This window comes from Medicago sativa, chromosome 6 (assembly GCF_051527215.1).
Source record: "Medicago sativa cultivar Bolivia chromosome 6, Bolivia_mono, whole genome shotgun sequence".
NCBI classification, from domain to species: Eukaryota; Viridiplantae; Streptophyta; class Magnoliopsida; order Fabales; family Fabaceae; genus Medicago; species Medicago sativa.
The window spans coordinates 18,305,573-18,322,864 of NC_140754.1; the positions used below are offsets into that span (position 1 = coordinate 18,305,573).

A 17,292-nucleotide genomic window follows, 5' to 3' on the forward strand; every position below is an offset into this window, starting at 1 on the left:
TAACATGCAACAACAATAAGGTAATTTGAATCTAGTTGCCTATGATGTTTAAGTTTTAAGGAAAATCTCTACATGTTTGATATTATAACTATTGCAACCATCTTTTTAATTATTTTTTTTTGTTTAAACAAAATTAGGTATCAACAATGAAAAAGTCCACAAGGAAAACAATGCCAAAAAAAGATATCAACAAAAAATATGAAAGCACTTCCTCTAAATTTGTAAGCTTCCAAATTGCTTGTTCCATTCCTCATAAATGCCAAGTTCATTAGATGAAACAGAAGACCTTATATCTTTCATAGAATTCAAGAAGTCCTACACAAAGTGAAGAAATCTTTTTGAAATTAATAATCGATTTGAGAAATATTTTTGAAATTTCTAGGTTTCATGCACTCTTCTGCATACCTGAAGAGTTACTGGCCTCATATCCTCCTTTTTCAACTCCATAATATCGATACCTCGTTCCATTGCCTCTCTCAATGGACCCATAGAAGCATCCTTCACTAAGTTTGTCATATCTGATCCTGAATAACCTAAAAAGAAAGTTACCAAGTTAATCACCACAAACCATGAAAAAAATTAGATACTGTAATTAACTGGCATAATGTCATTACCTTCCGTTAAGTCACGTATAATCTCCATGTCCTCATTTGATAGGTTGAATAGTTCATCCTTCTCTAAAAGATTACGTGCAATCCAAGCTCTTGCGTCTGAAATACCAAGTAAATAAGTTAGTTAGACAGTGTGCTTAAAAGGATTTGGAGAATCATGATTAGCACCTGAGGATGGTAGGGGAATGTATAGTCGTTTAGTAAGTCTCCTTCGTGCTGCTTCATCAAGATCTTGGGGACGATTTGTTGCACCTGTATAAATTTTACCGTTATTAGGATGTTACCATTATTACAATCATAATGTGTAGAGACGGTCCTTAATAAATCATATTGCATAATATGGGAACAAATGAAAATAAACATAGGCTAGTTTTCCTATATTTGATCATAAATGAAACCCAAAACTGAAGTACATAAGTGATCATAAGCCTGGTATTTTGCTTTATGTACCGAATCACATTTTCGAAAGATACAATCATACCAATAACCATCGTTATTAGAAAGAGATCTTTTTTACATATTAAAAGTTTCACAGAAGGAGATCTTTTTTTACTGAACAAAGGAGACAGTTAGCGAGATAAAAACGCAGTAAATTAGAAAGAAAAGAAAAAAGAAATTGAGCGTATTACACAACAATTACCAATAACCAGGACTTGCTCATTACCACCCGAAAAGCTTTCCATTTCAATAAAAAATTGTGTCTTCATACGTCTAGTTATTTCATGCTCATCATCATTACGCTGCAACAAGTTACACATATTATATAAATTAGAGAAAATTTCATGTCTATAAATTCTAATAGATGAAACTCTATTACTCAATTAATTAAAAATCTCGACAAAATAGTTGAAGGTGAACCTATTACAGAAATAAATATTAAACGGTCCCTTTATTGGCCATGAAAATAGCATACCTGAGACAAGAGTGAATCTATTTCATCAAAAAAAATTACTGCTGGCTGACGACAACTGGCTACTGCAAAGAGGGCTGTTACTAGCTTTTCACCTTCACCAAACTGTAATTATCATCAAATATCAAGTATTCAAAACATTGTCACAAGAATATTTGATAGGATTTGTTCATGAGTTGAGAAAGAGTGCAGAAACTCATCCCAGATAAGATTTTAGAAAATGGAATGCGATGTTTTAAGAGAAATATATCAGCAAACCTTTAAATAAACGGCTAAAGCTTAAACATATCAAAACATACCCATTTGTTAGTCAACGAGCTTGCAGATATGTGAAAGAAGGTTGCTTTTGCCTCCCCCGCTATGGCTTTTCCGATCATTGTTTTACCAGTTCCCTAACATTAGAAGTATATAAGACAGATGAAAGAGCCGGTCTTTGAAATTTATAACATCGGTAAGATAAATTTGCACTCACTGGTGGACCAAATAGGAGCAGACCTCTCCCAGGAGAACGGCAGCCCTTAAATAAGTCAGGACGTCGCAGAGGATATACGGCCATCTCATTGACACATTTTTTGGCATGGGTCAATCCAGCTAAAAATGTCATTAAACATTGAATGAGGATAACCATTTACATAAGAATAGCCAATTTGGTTAACAAATCAGAAAGATGAACAACTATTTATATTACCAATGTCATCCCAATGGACATCGGGATCTTTATCCATAATGTCATTAGTGACATGTTTAATGTGATGAGGTGCTAAATTCCTCAGTTTCTGAGGAAATTGACCATCTGGACCTCGCAGGATATCCAAACTGCAAGAATAGGAAATTGAGAAACAGCGCGGATACAAAGTTAGAAGTAAGAACATAAAGATTGATATGAAGATCTCAGAACTGACCATTTGTTTGACTGATCATCGACATTGCTAGCAATTTCCTTTTGTTCAACTACACCAACACTAAGACTGTTCAAAGGTGAATGAAAATAATAAAACGAATACCTTATTTGCAATAATAGACAAGTTCAAGAAGATGCATACAATTTTTTTAAAACAAAAAAAATAGAGTGCAAAGCATCATATGATAGAACAAAACATCTAAGCTATGTTGGCACCGCAAGCCAGTCACCTATAAGATGCATACAATTACAAATGATATATGTTGAAATAAACAATGTCACATTTTCATCAAATTCATACAATTATTAAAGCTATATGTTTAAATAAACAATTGCAATGCTCTATATTTTCAACTTCATATGTATTTTTTTTGTTGAATAGCAAATATATTGTCCATTTAGACACATGTGAGAGATTAGTAGGACCCATCAGTGAGATCCACTTGTTAAAATTGGTCCCACTAATCTCCATTTGTGTCTATCTCTTGTAAATGGACAATAAATGAATGGTGGGTAAATGGATGGAATCTAGACTCCATCGAAAGAGCAACCATGAAACCGAAACCAACCAAAGTAAGAGACAAACAAAAGCAAACTCGGCGAAGCAAGAGGAGATGGACAACTCCACCAACCAATAACAGACTTGCTCTACTCATACAACCACATAAATCACTACCAACTCAGAACAGGTTTCACTAACCACTCATAGTAACGATTTCGTCCTTTTTGTTTTTTAACGTGAATTGCCGCATTTTCATGAATCTACATATTAATTCTCAATATTCAAATCTATAATTTTAAATTGATATGAGCTCTTAGCGTTCAAATATTGATGCTTGAAAATCCATATGCAAACAAACTAAAGTGACAAAAATTGATGCTTGAAAATCCATATGCAAAGAAACTAAATGACGTAAAAAAAATAACGAAACAAAAAGAGGACATGAATATCTAAAAGTATGTTAAGAAAAGTAAGTTAATGGACGAAGAATGTAATTTTGCCATATAAAACCCTAATGAGTAGAAAATATGAGACCAATACCTTAAATATAAGGTCAAAAAGTTGTTGCAACGATAATAATATCTCAAACATACCGCAAATATTCATCTTGCAAAACGGGCATTCTCGGCTTCCTGAGTTGGACTTGTTGTTGCAGTATAGAATTCCTATCATTGATCAAGTCTTGGTTGATATGGTTCGCCGATGGGATATTTTTCAAGGAATTGAAGCATCGAATTCGCATAAATTTCAGACGGGAACTTGGACGCGGATGGATAAATGCGGATGCTTTTATCATTGCTGGGGTTTCCAGTGAGAGCTGCTGAGCCATGTTGAAAATGTGAGAGAATTAGGGTTTTACTATTTTGATTTTTTGAACAGATATTTGGAGGGACGAGGGTAGCAATGAAATATGAAACTTTTGATCCTCGTATTTATTTTTTTTATAAATGCAACTAGAGAGAGATCTACTTTTGTATTTATTTCATCTCCTTTTGTTACTTTTTCTGACGAAAATTCCTCGTACTACTTGTTTTCAGATTGTAACAAAAAAAAAAAAAAAACTATGGTCAGAAACAAGAAAGAAATCTACTACTAATTTAATATAAGAATTTTAACTCTCTCTCAGCCTCCACTTACGAGTTACGACCCTTGAGGCTGATTTAGGATCAATTATTTTTATCCAAAATAACGTTTTGCCTTCTTTTGTAAATAAGCAATTCTCACTTATATTTGTTTTTTCTTTAGTGATTTCATTGTCGACGTTGTTTTATTCGTCGTCTCTGTATGGCGTAGTTTTGTTTTCACGTCTTGTGTTACGATGTTTGTTTGGTTTAAATTGTTAGATCAACTTTGATCAAGTTTATCTCCAACCAATGATATTGGTGCTGTCAAAGTTAAAGATCCAAAGGATGCACGCGAATTCTAGACACTTGAATATAGTCATATTTGTAATCTTATATACTTTGTCGTTTTCTGCTAACTTTGATGTTCTTATGAGTTTGTTTGCGGACTCACTTTTTTGTTTTTAGCGAATTTGTATTGTATTGATATACTCTATCACTTTAAATAAATGAATATTATTTATTTTTAGTAAAAAAATGTTATTTACATAGGTCATATTCTCTTTCTCTTATCTTATATCCTCTTCCATTTCTATAAATTTGATGACAAAAAATGAACCTAAAATGAATACGAACATGAAAATATTTAAAGAAACAAAAGAAGAAAGAAAAAACATTATCAAACTCATTGGTAATGGGGCAGGGTGGGGACAAATTTTACCTTCCCCGTCCATATACCCTACTCTCATATACTTACCCGTTACCCTATATATATATATATCCAACGGGGATGAGAAATCGAATCTCATCCTCGTCTTCGATGGGTTCGGGTCTCCGCCCCATCCCTGCGGTGGATATTTTTTTAATATAATAAAAGTATTTTTCATCCCCGAGCGCAATGTTGTAATGCATTATCTAGCAAAGAGATGATGATGATCGGTGATTATGGCGATGGAGAAGAGAGAGGTCGAGAGTGCGAGATATTGAAGGAGAAAAGAGAGAACTATGATAAGTGAGTGTCATCTGAAAGACCAAGACTCTGACTGTGTGAGTGAAATGATTAAGGGTTTGGATTTCTATTTATATAAAAGGGGTAATAAATTGATTTTCTACATTTGGGACGGGTTAGGGTACGAGTTCGGGGTGGGCACCTATATCCCTGTTACTGTGTTACATGTCCCGTTTCCATGTTTTGAAATCAGGGAAAACTCAAACCCAGCCCAAACACAGTCAAAACAGGGAATACGTGTCAAATTGGGTTTGGTTCGAATGGGTACCCACATATATGGATTTTGTTGTCATGCTTTTCCTCTGATTGTGGTTCCTATTTTCTTATATTATTAATTTTATCATTTTTTTTAATTTTTTTTCGATTCAGATTTTGAACCAATCCATTATTATTGAAGAAACTGAGCTATGGGGGAGGGTGGGTAAGAAGTTGAATTATTTTCTTAATTTTACCTATTGTTTGCTGTCAAAAAAAAAAAACAGAACTATTGTTTGCTAAAGACATTATTTTCTCCTGCTTTGACAGATTTTAGATGAATTTTACTTCTTGGTTGTCTTTAGTAAATGAATTTTATTTATTTAGTGCTTTAAAAATAAAACAAGTATGTACATTTTTTATAAGAAAAAATAGGGTAAGGAGTTGGTGCCACAATCCAAGAGGTAGGTAGGGAAAACCTTATGGCTCAAAGAGCAGCGGAGCTCGAACACAGAACCTCCGTATTCGAGATCTATCTTTTTACAATTAGACTAAATCATTGAAGTTATATACTTTTAGAATCTAATGAGAGATTGAAAACACAAATTTGGTTGGGAAAATTGGATTTTAAAGAGACTACACTTTAGATTCAAAGCTAAGTTTACAACTTTTTGGTGTTATTCAAAAGTATAAAAAGATTCAAAGAGAACTAGTCACGTATAGGGATAAAAGATGGTGAAGGAAAAAAGAGTGCAGGGAAAAATATTCCCTCCGTCCCATTTTAAATGGAGAAATTCTAATATGGTCACAGGACCAAAGAAATAAGGAGGAAATTGATAAAAAAGATGATTGAATATTTTGAGGAGAATCTTTTTATGTGTGTGTGTTCAAACATTATTGATTTGGTCCTGGGACCATGGAAGAATACCTCTTTTAAATGACCTAATTTGAAAATGTGTACCGTTCACAATACATGATTTGACCCTATTTTTCTACTAATATATAAAGACAAAATATAGCATATAAGATGTTAGTTGAATTCGTCTCGATGAATATTTTCAACATATCAAATTTCATAATTTTTTCTAATAAATTATTAAAGATATTTAAGTTTAAAATTGAGCAATGACATACGTGATAGAGTCAACTATGTCACATAATATGGGAAGGAGGGAGTAACAAGTATGGTGAAAGCCAATGACGAAGTCCACAAGTAAAACAATGCCAAAAAAGGTATCAACAAAAACTTATTAAACAATGAAGATCATTCCCATCTAGGTGACTATATGATACTCTGTCTCCATACAATGAGAGGACATGTCCTCTATATTGCTAGGGTTCCAAATTGCTTGTTCCATTGCTCAAAAGTACCAAGTTCATTAGGTGAAACAGAAGGCCTTATCTCTTGCAGGGAATTCTTGAAGTCCTACACAAATTGAAGAAATCATTTTAAAATTAATATTCACTTTGAGAAATATTTTGGAAAATTCTAGGTTCTGCAAGCACTCTTTTGCATACCTGAAGAGTTACTGGCCTCATATCCTCTTTTTTCAACTCCATAATATCTATACCTTGTTCCATTGCCTCTCTCAGTGGACCCATAGAAGCATCCTTCACTAAATTTTTCATGTCTGATCCTGAATAACCTAAAAAAGAAAGTTACAAGCATAATTAAATCACTATAATCCATGAAAAAGTTAGAAAACAAAGTGCTATGCAGAAGATACTGTAAATTAATGGGAATAGTGTCAATACCTTCTGTTAAGTTGCATATAATCTCCATTTCCTCATTCGATATCTTGAATAAGCCATCCTTCTCTAAAAGGTTACGTACAATCCAAGCTCTTGCCTCTAAAAGACGAAACAATTAAGTTAATTAGATGGTATGCTTCAAAGGGTTTGTAGAAAGGATTTGGAGAATCATGATTAGCACCTGAGGATGGTAGAGGAATGTATAGTCGTTTAGTAAGTCTCCTTCGTGCTGCTTCATCAAGATCTTGGGGACGATTTGTTGCGCCTATATAAATTTTACCCAAATTTTATATAAAAAAAAATGGCTAGAATATGTGTAAGGACAAGCACTAGAGGAAACTTCCCTTAAAAGCTAGCTATCAAGGGAGAAAAATCCACCAAACATCACATACGACTGAATGTGGGACTCGGGCACTCGACGATACCCAAGTCCCTATCAAGATGTTACCATTATTACAATCGTAATGTGTAGAGACGGTTCTTAATAAATCCTCTTGCATAATACAAAAACAGATGAAAATAGAATACATATAGGCTAGTGACATTGATCACGTTATGCCTAATGTTTTACTTTATGTACTGAATCACATTTTGAAATGATAAAATCATAAACAATTTAGAACAAAAGTCATCATTGTCTAGTATCTACCCATAAGTATCAAAAGGAGACGTTTTTTTTACTGAACAAAGGAGACAGTTAGTGAGATGAAAATGAAGTATATTAGAAAGAAAAGTAAAAAGAAATTGAGTGTGTTGCTCAACAATTACCGATAACCAAGACTTGCTCGTCACCGCCGTCAAAGCCTTCCATTTCAATAAGAAACTGTGTCTTGATACGTCTAGATACTTCATGCTCGTTACCATTTGACATTCGCTGCAACAAGTTACATGTACTAAATAAATAAGAGAAAATTTCATGCTCAATAAGTCGAACGTGAACCTATTACAGCAATAAATATTAAATGGTGCCTTTATTGTCCATGACGTTAGCATACCTGAGACAAGAGCGAATCTATTTCATCAACAAAAATTACTGCTGGCTGACGACAACTGGCCACTCCAAAGAGAGCTCTTACTAGCTTTTCACCTTCACCATACTGTAATTATCATCAGTACAAATATCAGTTCATGAGTTGAGAAAGAGTGCAAAAACTCATCCTAGATAACGGAATATGATGTTTAAAGAGAAATATATCAACAAACCATTAAATAAACGGTTAAAGCTAAAGCATATCAAAACATACCCATTTGCTAGACACCGAGCTTGCAGATATGTAAAAGAAGGCTGCCTTTGCCTCCCCAGCTATGGCTTTTCCAATCATTGTTTTACCAGTTCCCTAGTATTAGGAGTATATAAGGAAAATGAAAGAGAAGAGTCTTTGAAATTTACAACATCAGTAAGAGAAGTTTGCACTTACTGGTGGACCGAATAGCAGCAGACCTTTCCCAGGAGAACGGCAGCCCATAAATAAGTCAGGACGTCGCAGAGGATATACGGCCATCTCGTTGACACATTTTTTGGCATGGGTCAATCCGGCTAAAAATGTCATGAAACATTGAATGAGGATAACTACTTTTCATAAGAACTTCCAATTTGGTGAACAAAGCAGAAAGATAAACTATCTATATTACCAATGTCATCCCAGTGGACATTGGGATTTTTAATCATAATCTCGTTACTGATGAGCTCAATGTGGCGAGGTGTTACATTTCTCAATTTCTCAGGAAGTTGACCGTCAGGACCACGCAGCTCATCCACACTGCAATAATATCAAGCACATTAGGAAGAGTGCGTGTATTATCAAACCAATCATCAATCATGAGATCAACTTATCGGGAATAAAGAAGGATTTGAAGCGGGAAAGTCAAAAACACGAGTCGTATAAAGACATCACAAGTTTAAATTTAATTTGTAATTTAAGTTAGGGTTGATTCCCAGTAGTTTGTAAGATCGAAAAATTTCTAGGTAAACACCATGTCCTGCAACAGCAATTTTGGTCAAGTATAGTCAAAAAATTCCCGAGGAAAACTTTTTCGGTAAACACCTTTAAACACAATCAATTTCGCCGCTAATCACCATTCAACCAAGCTTTTTCTAACACATAGTTTGCAAGGAATATTTCCCTGGAAACGTCTTTGTTTTGCAAGTAATTTAGTTTCCTCGGGTAGAACTAATTTTCTTGTAGTATCTACAATAAAATTTGAGACGTTGTTCTTTTGTACTTTCGGAAAGAATAAATTTGAGAAATAGTGCAGATACAAAGTTAGAATTAAAAACAAAAAAACTGATATGAAGATCACAGAACTGACCATTTATTATTTGTAGCACTACCGAATATGCTAGTAAATGGGGAAGCATAATTTCTAGTATTGCTCCAATTGTTGTTAATAGGTGCAGTATTTCCAATCTTGCTCACATTGTTGTTAATAGGTGCGGTATTTCCAATCTTGCTCACATTGTTGTTAATAGGTGCATTATTTCCAATCTTGCTCGCATTGCTGTTAATAGGGGGGGCAAAAGCAGGGACAAAATTAGCACTACTGCCAGGTTGTGTAACACCATAGAGCCTGTTGGCAGGATTGTTGTTGCATTGTGGTAAAATAACTGCATCCGTTGAACCAATTACTTCAGCTGCATTCTTCTCTCTTTTCTTCCCATCTTTTTGTGCAACAAAACTATCAAGACTGTTCAAAGGTAAATGAAAATAATAAAATGAATAAGTCATCTAAACTAATAGACAAGTTCAATCAGATGCAGACAGTTACTAATTAATGATATACGTTGAAATAAACAATGACAATGATCTCTATGGGTTTATAAGATTTTGATATTGCTCCCTTTAGTTTCAACTTCATACCAAAGTTTAGATATAGGTCGCGGTGGAGTTAAGGATTTTGCGATTACGGTTGTTACCGCCTACGGAATATAGGTCGCAGTCGAGTTAAGGATTTTGTGATTTTGGTTGTTAGAGCCTACGGTCAAGTTAAATATCTCATTGTTTCTTCGTATAATTTTATAACTGTAATTCTTTTCATACATTTTAGTGAATTTGTTTCATCTAAAAACCATATTAACCACTAATAAATTCATGTTTTAATACTTTTATAAGAGACAAGAGCATATAAAAATCAAATGAGACAATAAATTTGTTTCCTCCCATTTTCCGCGGCCGTAATGGAGTTTCATCACTGCGTAATTGCGTGTTGTCGCATGAGTCGTTTATGTGAGTTTTCTTCGCTTTGTTAAAACGTACAACATATGTAACATACACTATCTATACCTTTACCTATACCTCCTTTTCGCGACAGTTATCACGGATAACTAGAGATAGGGTTTCAGAAGAAAATAAAACTATACTAGTATGCTATTATATTTTTTGGTCTTAATATTTATTTTTTGTGAACTTTATACAATATTGTATATTGACCTTTCTTTTGACTCAATATATTGTTCCTTAAACACCTAACTTTCTAGGCTTAATTGAACTAATTATTAACTAAAATCTTTAACATTGAAAAAGAAAGTAGAGTTTTTTTTCTAAATTTTATAGAAGAATCTTAATCCTTAACTAGAATTCCAATTTATGATTCCTCATTACAATTTTACTTAGAAACATCGAATCACTGCCTACGATTTTGTTTATGCACCCTCAGCCACTACAAACGATTCACCGATCGTTGTTTATCCTCCCAAGTTTGCATTTTCATTGTTTCATATTTTCTTTTTGTGCTATTCAAATATCGTTTAAGTTTCGTCATTATCTGACAAACCAACAGATACTCAACTTTTATATATCCTCAAAATTTCTTATAATTTATATATGTTATAATTTCTTAAATACTTGTATAAATTGATTGCGTATTCGAAAATTTATTTGTTCTTCACTAAATTATACTTTAAACTTGGTGCCCCTAAACTAAATTTTTGGCTCCCACCCTGTGGTAACATACCGTTTTTTAAAAGCTTGCTTCAAACGATCAAGAACAATACCTCAATAACTATATGACAAGACTAATATTTCCTTGAATAGAAACCAAAGGACTAAAACCCTAATGAGTAGAAAATATATGTGAGCACAAATACCTTTTCTGCTGTCTGAGTTGGAATTGTTGCTGTTGTCTGAGTTGGACTTGTTGCAAAGTATTCAACGTTGCTTCTAGTTGTTGTTGTTGGAGAGTATAATTCAACGTTGCTCCTACTAAATGTTTGTGTTCATCTAGATGTTTATCAAGACGTTGTAAAAACATAGTGGCTTTACGTTCAGTCTTGAATGTGAGTGGATCATAGTTGTATATTTTTAGTTGTGCTATGGTTTCTTGTGAGAACGGAGCCATGAAGAAAGTGTGAGAGAATTAGGGTTAGGGTTTCACTGGTTTGATTTGTTGAACAGAAATTGGAAGTGATGAAAGAGAGAAAGAGTGTGTGGGAGATCGGTGGGGAGGTTAGGGTTTTATAGTTTATCGTAGTTGGTTTTGCCGTGATGAAATTTGATTCTTTTTTAAAACATGATGTTTGGATAAATTATTTAAATCAAAATTGAAATTAGATTTAGTTCCTATTTTATTATATAATTATTTATATATTTTTTGTATTATTTAATTCAATTATTTATGGAAAGAATTGTTTTTTTTTTTTTGAATATAAACGATATTATATATTAATCAAAAAGGTCATGACAGTACAAAGTGTGAATTTGGGGAGGAACATTTTCCATCCAAATGTGATTGGGCTCAGTATGAGCAAGTTGAGCCAAGCCATGGGCCGCTTGGTTTCCTAGTCTAGAGATAAATTGGAAGCTACACGTGTCAAAGTAGAGACTGGTCTTCCAGATTTCATCTAAGATAGATCCCAAGTAAGTTCTGTCGTGTCTTTCCGCATTCTTCAGTTTATTGATGACTAGCTCACAATCACCTTCAAACATTACATTTCTGAAACCACAGTTTTTAGCTAAGTTCATTGCCGCATAAATTGCATAGGCTTCAGCAGACGGAGCATTGTCGAAACCATTTCTGCACCAGGAAGCGGAGACCATAACTTCTCCATGTTCATTTCGAATGATGCAGCCCAAGCCCCACCTTCCAGGGATTTGCAAATTAGCATCACAATTAGCTTTGAGGTAATTATTTGGGGGCTTCTTCCATTTTACTTGATTAGATCTGTTGTGACTCCTCCGATTATTGTTCGGATTTTCGATATTTGTAGGAGCATGCTGATGGGGGTTAAGCTGCGGTTTGGCATGAGCTTGTTGATAGGTTGCTATGCTAGAATGGGCGCGTTGGAGGATGCGTTCTTCGGGGATAATGATGTTTTCGAAGACCGCTTGGTTCCTAGCATGCCAAATACCATAAGTAAGTGCTGCTACTTGACTAATTAGATTATCATCCTTATTAGAGATAATATCAATAATCCAGTCTGCAAAATCACGGTTAAGACTCTTGGACATTCTATAAGATATCTGAGATCCAAACCAGACTTTCTCAGTTCTAGGGCAATCCACAAATAGGTGATTCATGGTTTCTAATTTAGCATCACATCTAGGGCATAATAGAGAGCAATGAACACCCCTTTTTTGTAATTCAGTTCTGACAGGAAGAGTTTTATTTATGACTCTCCAGAGCATCATTTTATGCCTGGGTATAGTGTTTAGTGCCCAAAGCTTCTTCCAGAGACTATTGTTAGGTGTGCTAGTAGATGGGGCGGCAGTGTCCCTGAATTTCCATAGCTGAATGGCCTCATAGCCACTTTTAACTGAATAATTACCTGTTTTATTATGCATCCACATAAGAGAATCCTCTTTGAGAGGATGAATGATAGGAAGTTGGATAATTTGACAGCTATCTATAGGTAGAAATAAGTCATGGATCAGCTGATAGTTCCAGTCAAAAGGGTCTTCATTAAGCAAATCTTTAACCATCATAGGATGAGTAGAACTCATAGTAGTAGTAATAGGTTTGTGGCCATTTTGGAAGGGAAGCCAATTATCTTCTGAGACTCTGACAGTCCTTCCATTGCCAATTTTCCAACAGCTTCCCTTTTTAATGATCCAGATAGCCTGATGTAGGCTTCTCCATGCAAAACTAGGAGAGGAGCCCAATTGTGATTGGAGTACATCAGTTTGGGGGAAATATTTAGCTTTGTAGCACTGAGCCAATAGAGAAGTTGGGTTTGTATGCAGCCTCCATATTTGTTTGGCTAGCATTGCCATATTGAAATCTTTAAGAATTTTAAAACCCATACCTCCATCTTTTTTAGATTTAAAAAGATTAGCCTTAGTTGTCCAATGGATTTTCTTAGAGGTGTCTGATCCTCCCCACCAGAACTTACAGACAGCTCTTTCAATATCTTCACAAAGGGAGGTAGGAAGTAGGAAGCAGCTCATGACATAAGTTGGGATTGCCTGAGCTACTGCTCTAATTAACACCCCTCTTCCTTCAAAGGATAAATGCCTTTCTTTCCATCCTTTAAGCTTTTTCCACACCCTATCCATAATGTATTTGAAATCCTGAGCTTTTGATCGTCCAAACTGTGTAGGCATCCCTAAGTACTTAGGAATAGAATTACTAATTTTGATGGGGAGATTGGTTTGGAACTGTTGTTTAGTAGCAGAGTCTATATTTGGGCTAAAAACCATCTCAGACTTATGCATATTAACCTTTTGGCCAGACATAAGTTGATATTTTTCTAAAATGTTAGAAATAATAAGAGCCTCTTCAGGTTTGGCTTTGCAAAAAAGCAGGCTATCATCTGCATACAGTAAATGAGTGATGCATGGAGCATTGGTGGCTATAGAAATGCCATGGATCTGACCTTTTTCTCTGCTATCACTGATTAAGCCAGATAACACCTCAGCACACAATATGAAAATATAGGGTGAAAGAGGATCACCCTGTCTGATTCCTCTTTGTGGGTAAAAAACTTCAGTAGGTTGCCCATTAACCAAAATTGAAAAGGAGACTGATCTGATGCAGGTCATGATGAGAATAACACATCTGGTAGGAAAGCCCATAGCAGTGAGGGTTTTCTCTATGAATTCCCATTCAAGGCTATCATAAGCCTTGGCAATGTCAAGTTTGATGCCTACATAACCTTGATTAGTTTTCCTGTGCTTCTTCAAATAGTGAAAAGCTTCAAAAGCTATGAGGGAGTTGTCAGTTATCATTCTGCCAGTCAAGAAGGCACTTTGAGCCTCATTAATGATATTAGGGAGGATGGTTTTTACTCTATTAGTCACTGTCTTAGTAACAATCTTCATGATCACATTGCATAAGCTAATAGGTCTGAAGTCTGAAGGTGTGGATGGGTTAGTAATCTTAGGTATAAGGCTGAGAAAAGTATGATTGATCTGACCAGGATTTCCCCCTTTGTTAAGTATATTAAGGGTATAGTCTAGGATGTCTTGACCAATAACATTCCAAAATTTTTGGTAAAAGAGGGCAGTAATGCCATCAGGGCCAGGAGCAGAGCTTCCTTTAAGTTGTTGAATTGCCTCTGTGACTTCACTTATAGTATAATCAGCTTCTAGAAAATTACTCATCTCGCTAGTGACTCTATTTTTAACAACCTGAAGATCCCTCATATCAATTAGAGGATTGGAGCTGGTAAATATATTATGGAAGTAGGAAATGAGGGTGTTGTGAATATGTTGATTGTCTCTCCATATGTTACCAAGGGGGTCAGAAATTTGGTGAATGGTGTTTTTCCTTTTTCTCTGGCTTGCTTTGTGATGAAAATATTTAGTGTTGAGGTCTCCAAACTTGAGCCATTGAACTTTGGCTCTCTGAGACCACCAAAGTTCTTCCTTTGCTAATAACTCATCAAGGCTTTTCTCTGCATGTTTGATCTTCTGAATACAATCAAAATCAGGAATACAATTTTTGAGTTTAAGAAGCTCTTCTTGTACTTCTTTAACTTTTTTTGGTATATCCCCATATTTATTTTTGCCCCAATTATCTAATTTGTTGAGGATGTCTTGGAGTTTTGTAGGACTACTTTGGTTGGAAGATTTCCAGCTGGATTCAATTATCTGATGACATTCAGCATCTTCAGCCCAAATATGCTCAAACCTCTTGAGTCTTTTATAATGGTAAGTAGGTCTGCTCTCCTCAATATTGTAGAACTCTAGAATGATAGGGGAATGGTCTGAAGAGTATCTAAGTAGATGCTTGTTACAGAACCTGGGAAATTGAGATATCCAGTTAGAATTAGCACAAAACCGATCTAATCGTTCTTGAATATTATTTTGAGTGTCTTGATTATTTGCCCAAGTGTATTTATAGCCACTGTAACCCAAATCATTAAGATCACAATGTCTAAGAGTATCATTAAATAAAGCTGAATTAGGATTATCAATCCCATTACCACCTAGCTTTTCAGAACTGTCCAAAATCAAGTTAAAATCACCAAATATAAGCCAGCTGTTATTATTTCTATGGTGGGCCAGATTATTTATAGTGTTGCAAGTTAAGTGCTTAGAATGTTGATAGGGTGATCCATAGAAGCCAGTAGCAAACCATTGATTATTAGTATTACAGGCAGTAATGTACATATCAATGATCATTTTATTGAAGTTAAGGATGTTGATGGTTACAAAATTATTCCATATAAGAGCTAGACCACCTGACCTATTACCATTGCTTATATTGCAATTGACCATAAAGACATTAGTAAGAGGGCCACAAGATAAAATGTACTTAGCTTTGGTATCAGACTCAGACAACTTGGTCTCCACTAGAAAGACCACATCAGGGCAAGTAACCTTAAGGAGCTTTTTTAAGGCTCTGACTGCAGAGGGTTTGCCCAAACCTCTGCAGTTCCATGAAAGGAGCTTCATGTTGACTGGCTGGCCTCCATAATGGGGCCTGCCATTTCACTATCTAGACCAGACTGAGACTCTAGACTGCTGCTGCTGCTTTCTCCTGTGATTAACTTCCTTTTAATGATTTTGGGCTCTGTTATCTTCTGAAATCCTTGTGAACTGTTGGGCTGTATGATGGTAATGCTCCTATTAGCTTTATACTGAACTGGCTGAAAGTTGATGTTTGATGTCTGAGGAGAGGGAGAGCTTCCTGCTATTGAGTCCTTAGGTTGTTGATTCATTCTCAGATTGGCCATCTTTTCCACTAAGCCTTTAGGGATAGGACTAAACTGACCTCCACTTATAGATTTGAGAGGATTGCTTCTAAATGTCTTTTCCTTCTGTTCTAGCATCCTACGTCCATAGGTTCTGGACCTTAACCAAGCACCCCTTGGGTTTATGTAACCTTCAGCATTAGTTTGAGTTGGAACAGTAGTGGAAGTGCAATTATATTCATTGTGACCTATCAAACCACAAGTAAAACAGAACATGGGCAGATTTTCGTACCTAAAATCTACCCAATTTATGCCATCTAACTCACTTCCTATGTAGATTCCTGCTCTTATAGGAGAAGATATGTTAAAAAGGATTTTAACTTTTACAATCTTGGCATTTTCAGGGTACTCATAGAGACCCACATCTAGCACCTGCCCAATCTGAGATCCAATTTCATTACCCATAGTGATTGACTTGCAATGTAGAGGTAATCCCCACAATTGGATCCAGAGAGGAATCTTAGAGAAATCCAAAGAATTGGGAATGATTTTTCTGTCCCAAGCATGTAAAACCAGCCACACATTCCTTACAATCCATGGATTTCCTTTTAAAATTCTAGCCACATCTTGTTCCTTGTCCATAGAAATATGATAAAGCTTGCCTTCAATCTCAGTGATTTTGAAACCCTGTGGGTTACACCAGATACCAGCTAGAGTACTATGAAGGGAGGGAGTAGGAATTGGTTTCTCAGATAAGATTTTCCCAATGATGCTGTTTTTGCAGATTTTCACACTTTCTTGAACATGAGTTTCTTGATAATAACAGAAAGGTTCAGAATCATCAATTTCACCAGAAGGAGAATCTTGATTATCTGGTTGTTGGGGAGGGGAGTACTGATGGTGACTCATGAATGGGGTGCTGGTATTGCCCATGTTTCCATTCATTCCAGAGTTAAACTGTGAGGGAGAGTTAAAATCAATGAGCTGCTCAGAATTTTTTGTGATAATTGGGGTAATGACCATGGTTTTCTGGATTTTTGCAGGTCTTTCTGTAGTTGGGCTGGGGAGTATACCCCGGTTGAAATCTTGGGAGTCAGAGTTGGCTCCATTGGAGTTTTGTTGAGACATAGTGCTCAAGATACCAGAAAGAAGAAAGAGAAGTGCTGAACAAGAAAAGGGGTAAAAAGAACGGTGAATCACAGGGAGGAGAGAAGGTAATAGGCAAGAAGCACAGAGACCAGAGAATTAAGATGTAAACAGATTGGTTAGGGTTTGAATTTG

At 35.4% G+C, this 17,292-nt stretch overlaps 2 protein-coding genes across 2 annotated transcripts; both read right to left on the bottom strand.

Moving 5' to 3' along the window:
* Positions 1–2,332, bottom strand: LOC146913396 (ATPase family AAA domain-containing protein FIGL1-like). Its single transcript, XM_085719503.1, has 9 exons — positions 2,210–2,332; positions 1,994–2,112; positions 1,821–1,913; positions 1,525–1,626; positions 1,252–1,351; positions 780–863; positions 615–710; positions 406–533; positions 1–315 (listed from the first exon to the last, which is right to left on the bottom strand). The coding sequence occupies exons 1-9, from the start codon at positions 2,244–2,246 to the stop codon at positions 214–216; spliced, it is 861 nt and encodes a 286-aa protein (XP_085575629.1). The 5' UTR covers positions 2,247–2,332; the 3' UTR covers positions 1–213.
* Positions 2,333–6,317: 3,985 nt separating this feature from the next.
* LOC146913397 (ATPase family AAA domain-containing protein FIGL1-like) lies at positions 6,318–11,276 on the bottom strand. Its single transcript, XM_085720924.1, has 11 exons — positions 11,026–11,276; positions 9,252–9,626; positions 8,574–8,701; positions 8,360–8,478; positions 8,186–8,278; positions 7,937–8,038; positions 7,710–7,815; positions 7,123–7,206; positions 6,945–7,040; positions 6,708–6,835; positions 6,318–6,615 (listed from the first exon to the last, which is right to left on the bottom strand). Exons 1-11 carry the CDS (start codon positions 11,274–11,276, stop codon positions 6,514–6,516), a joined length of 1,584 nt encoding a protein of 527 aa, XP_085577050.1. The 3' UTR covers positions 6,318–6,513.
* Positions 11,277–17,292: the final 6,016 nt, after the last annotated feature.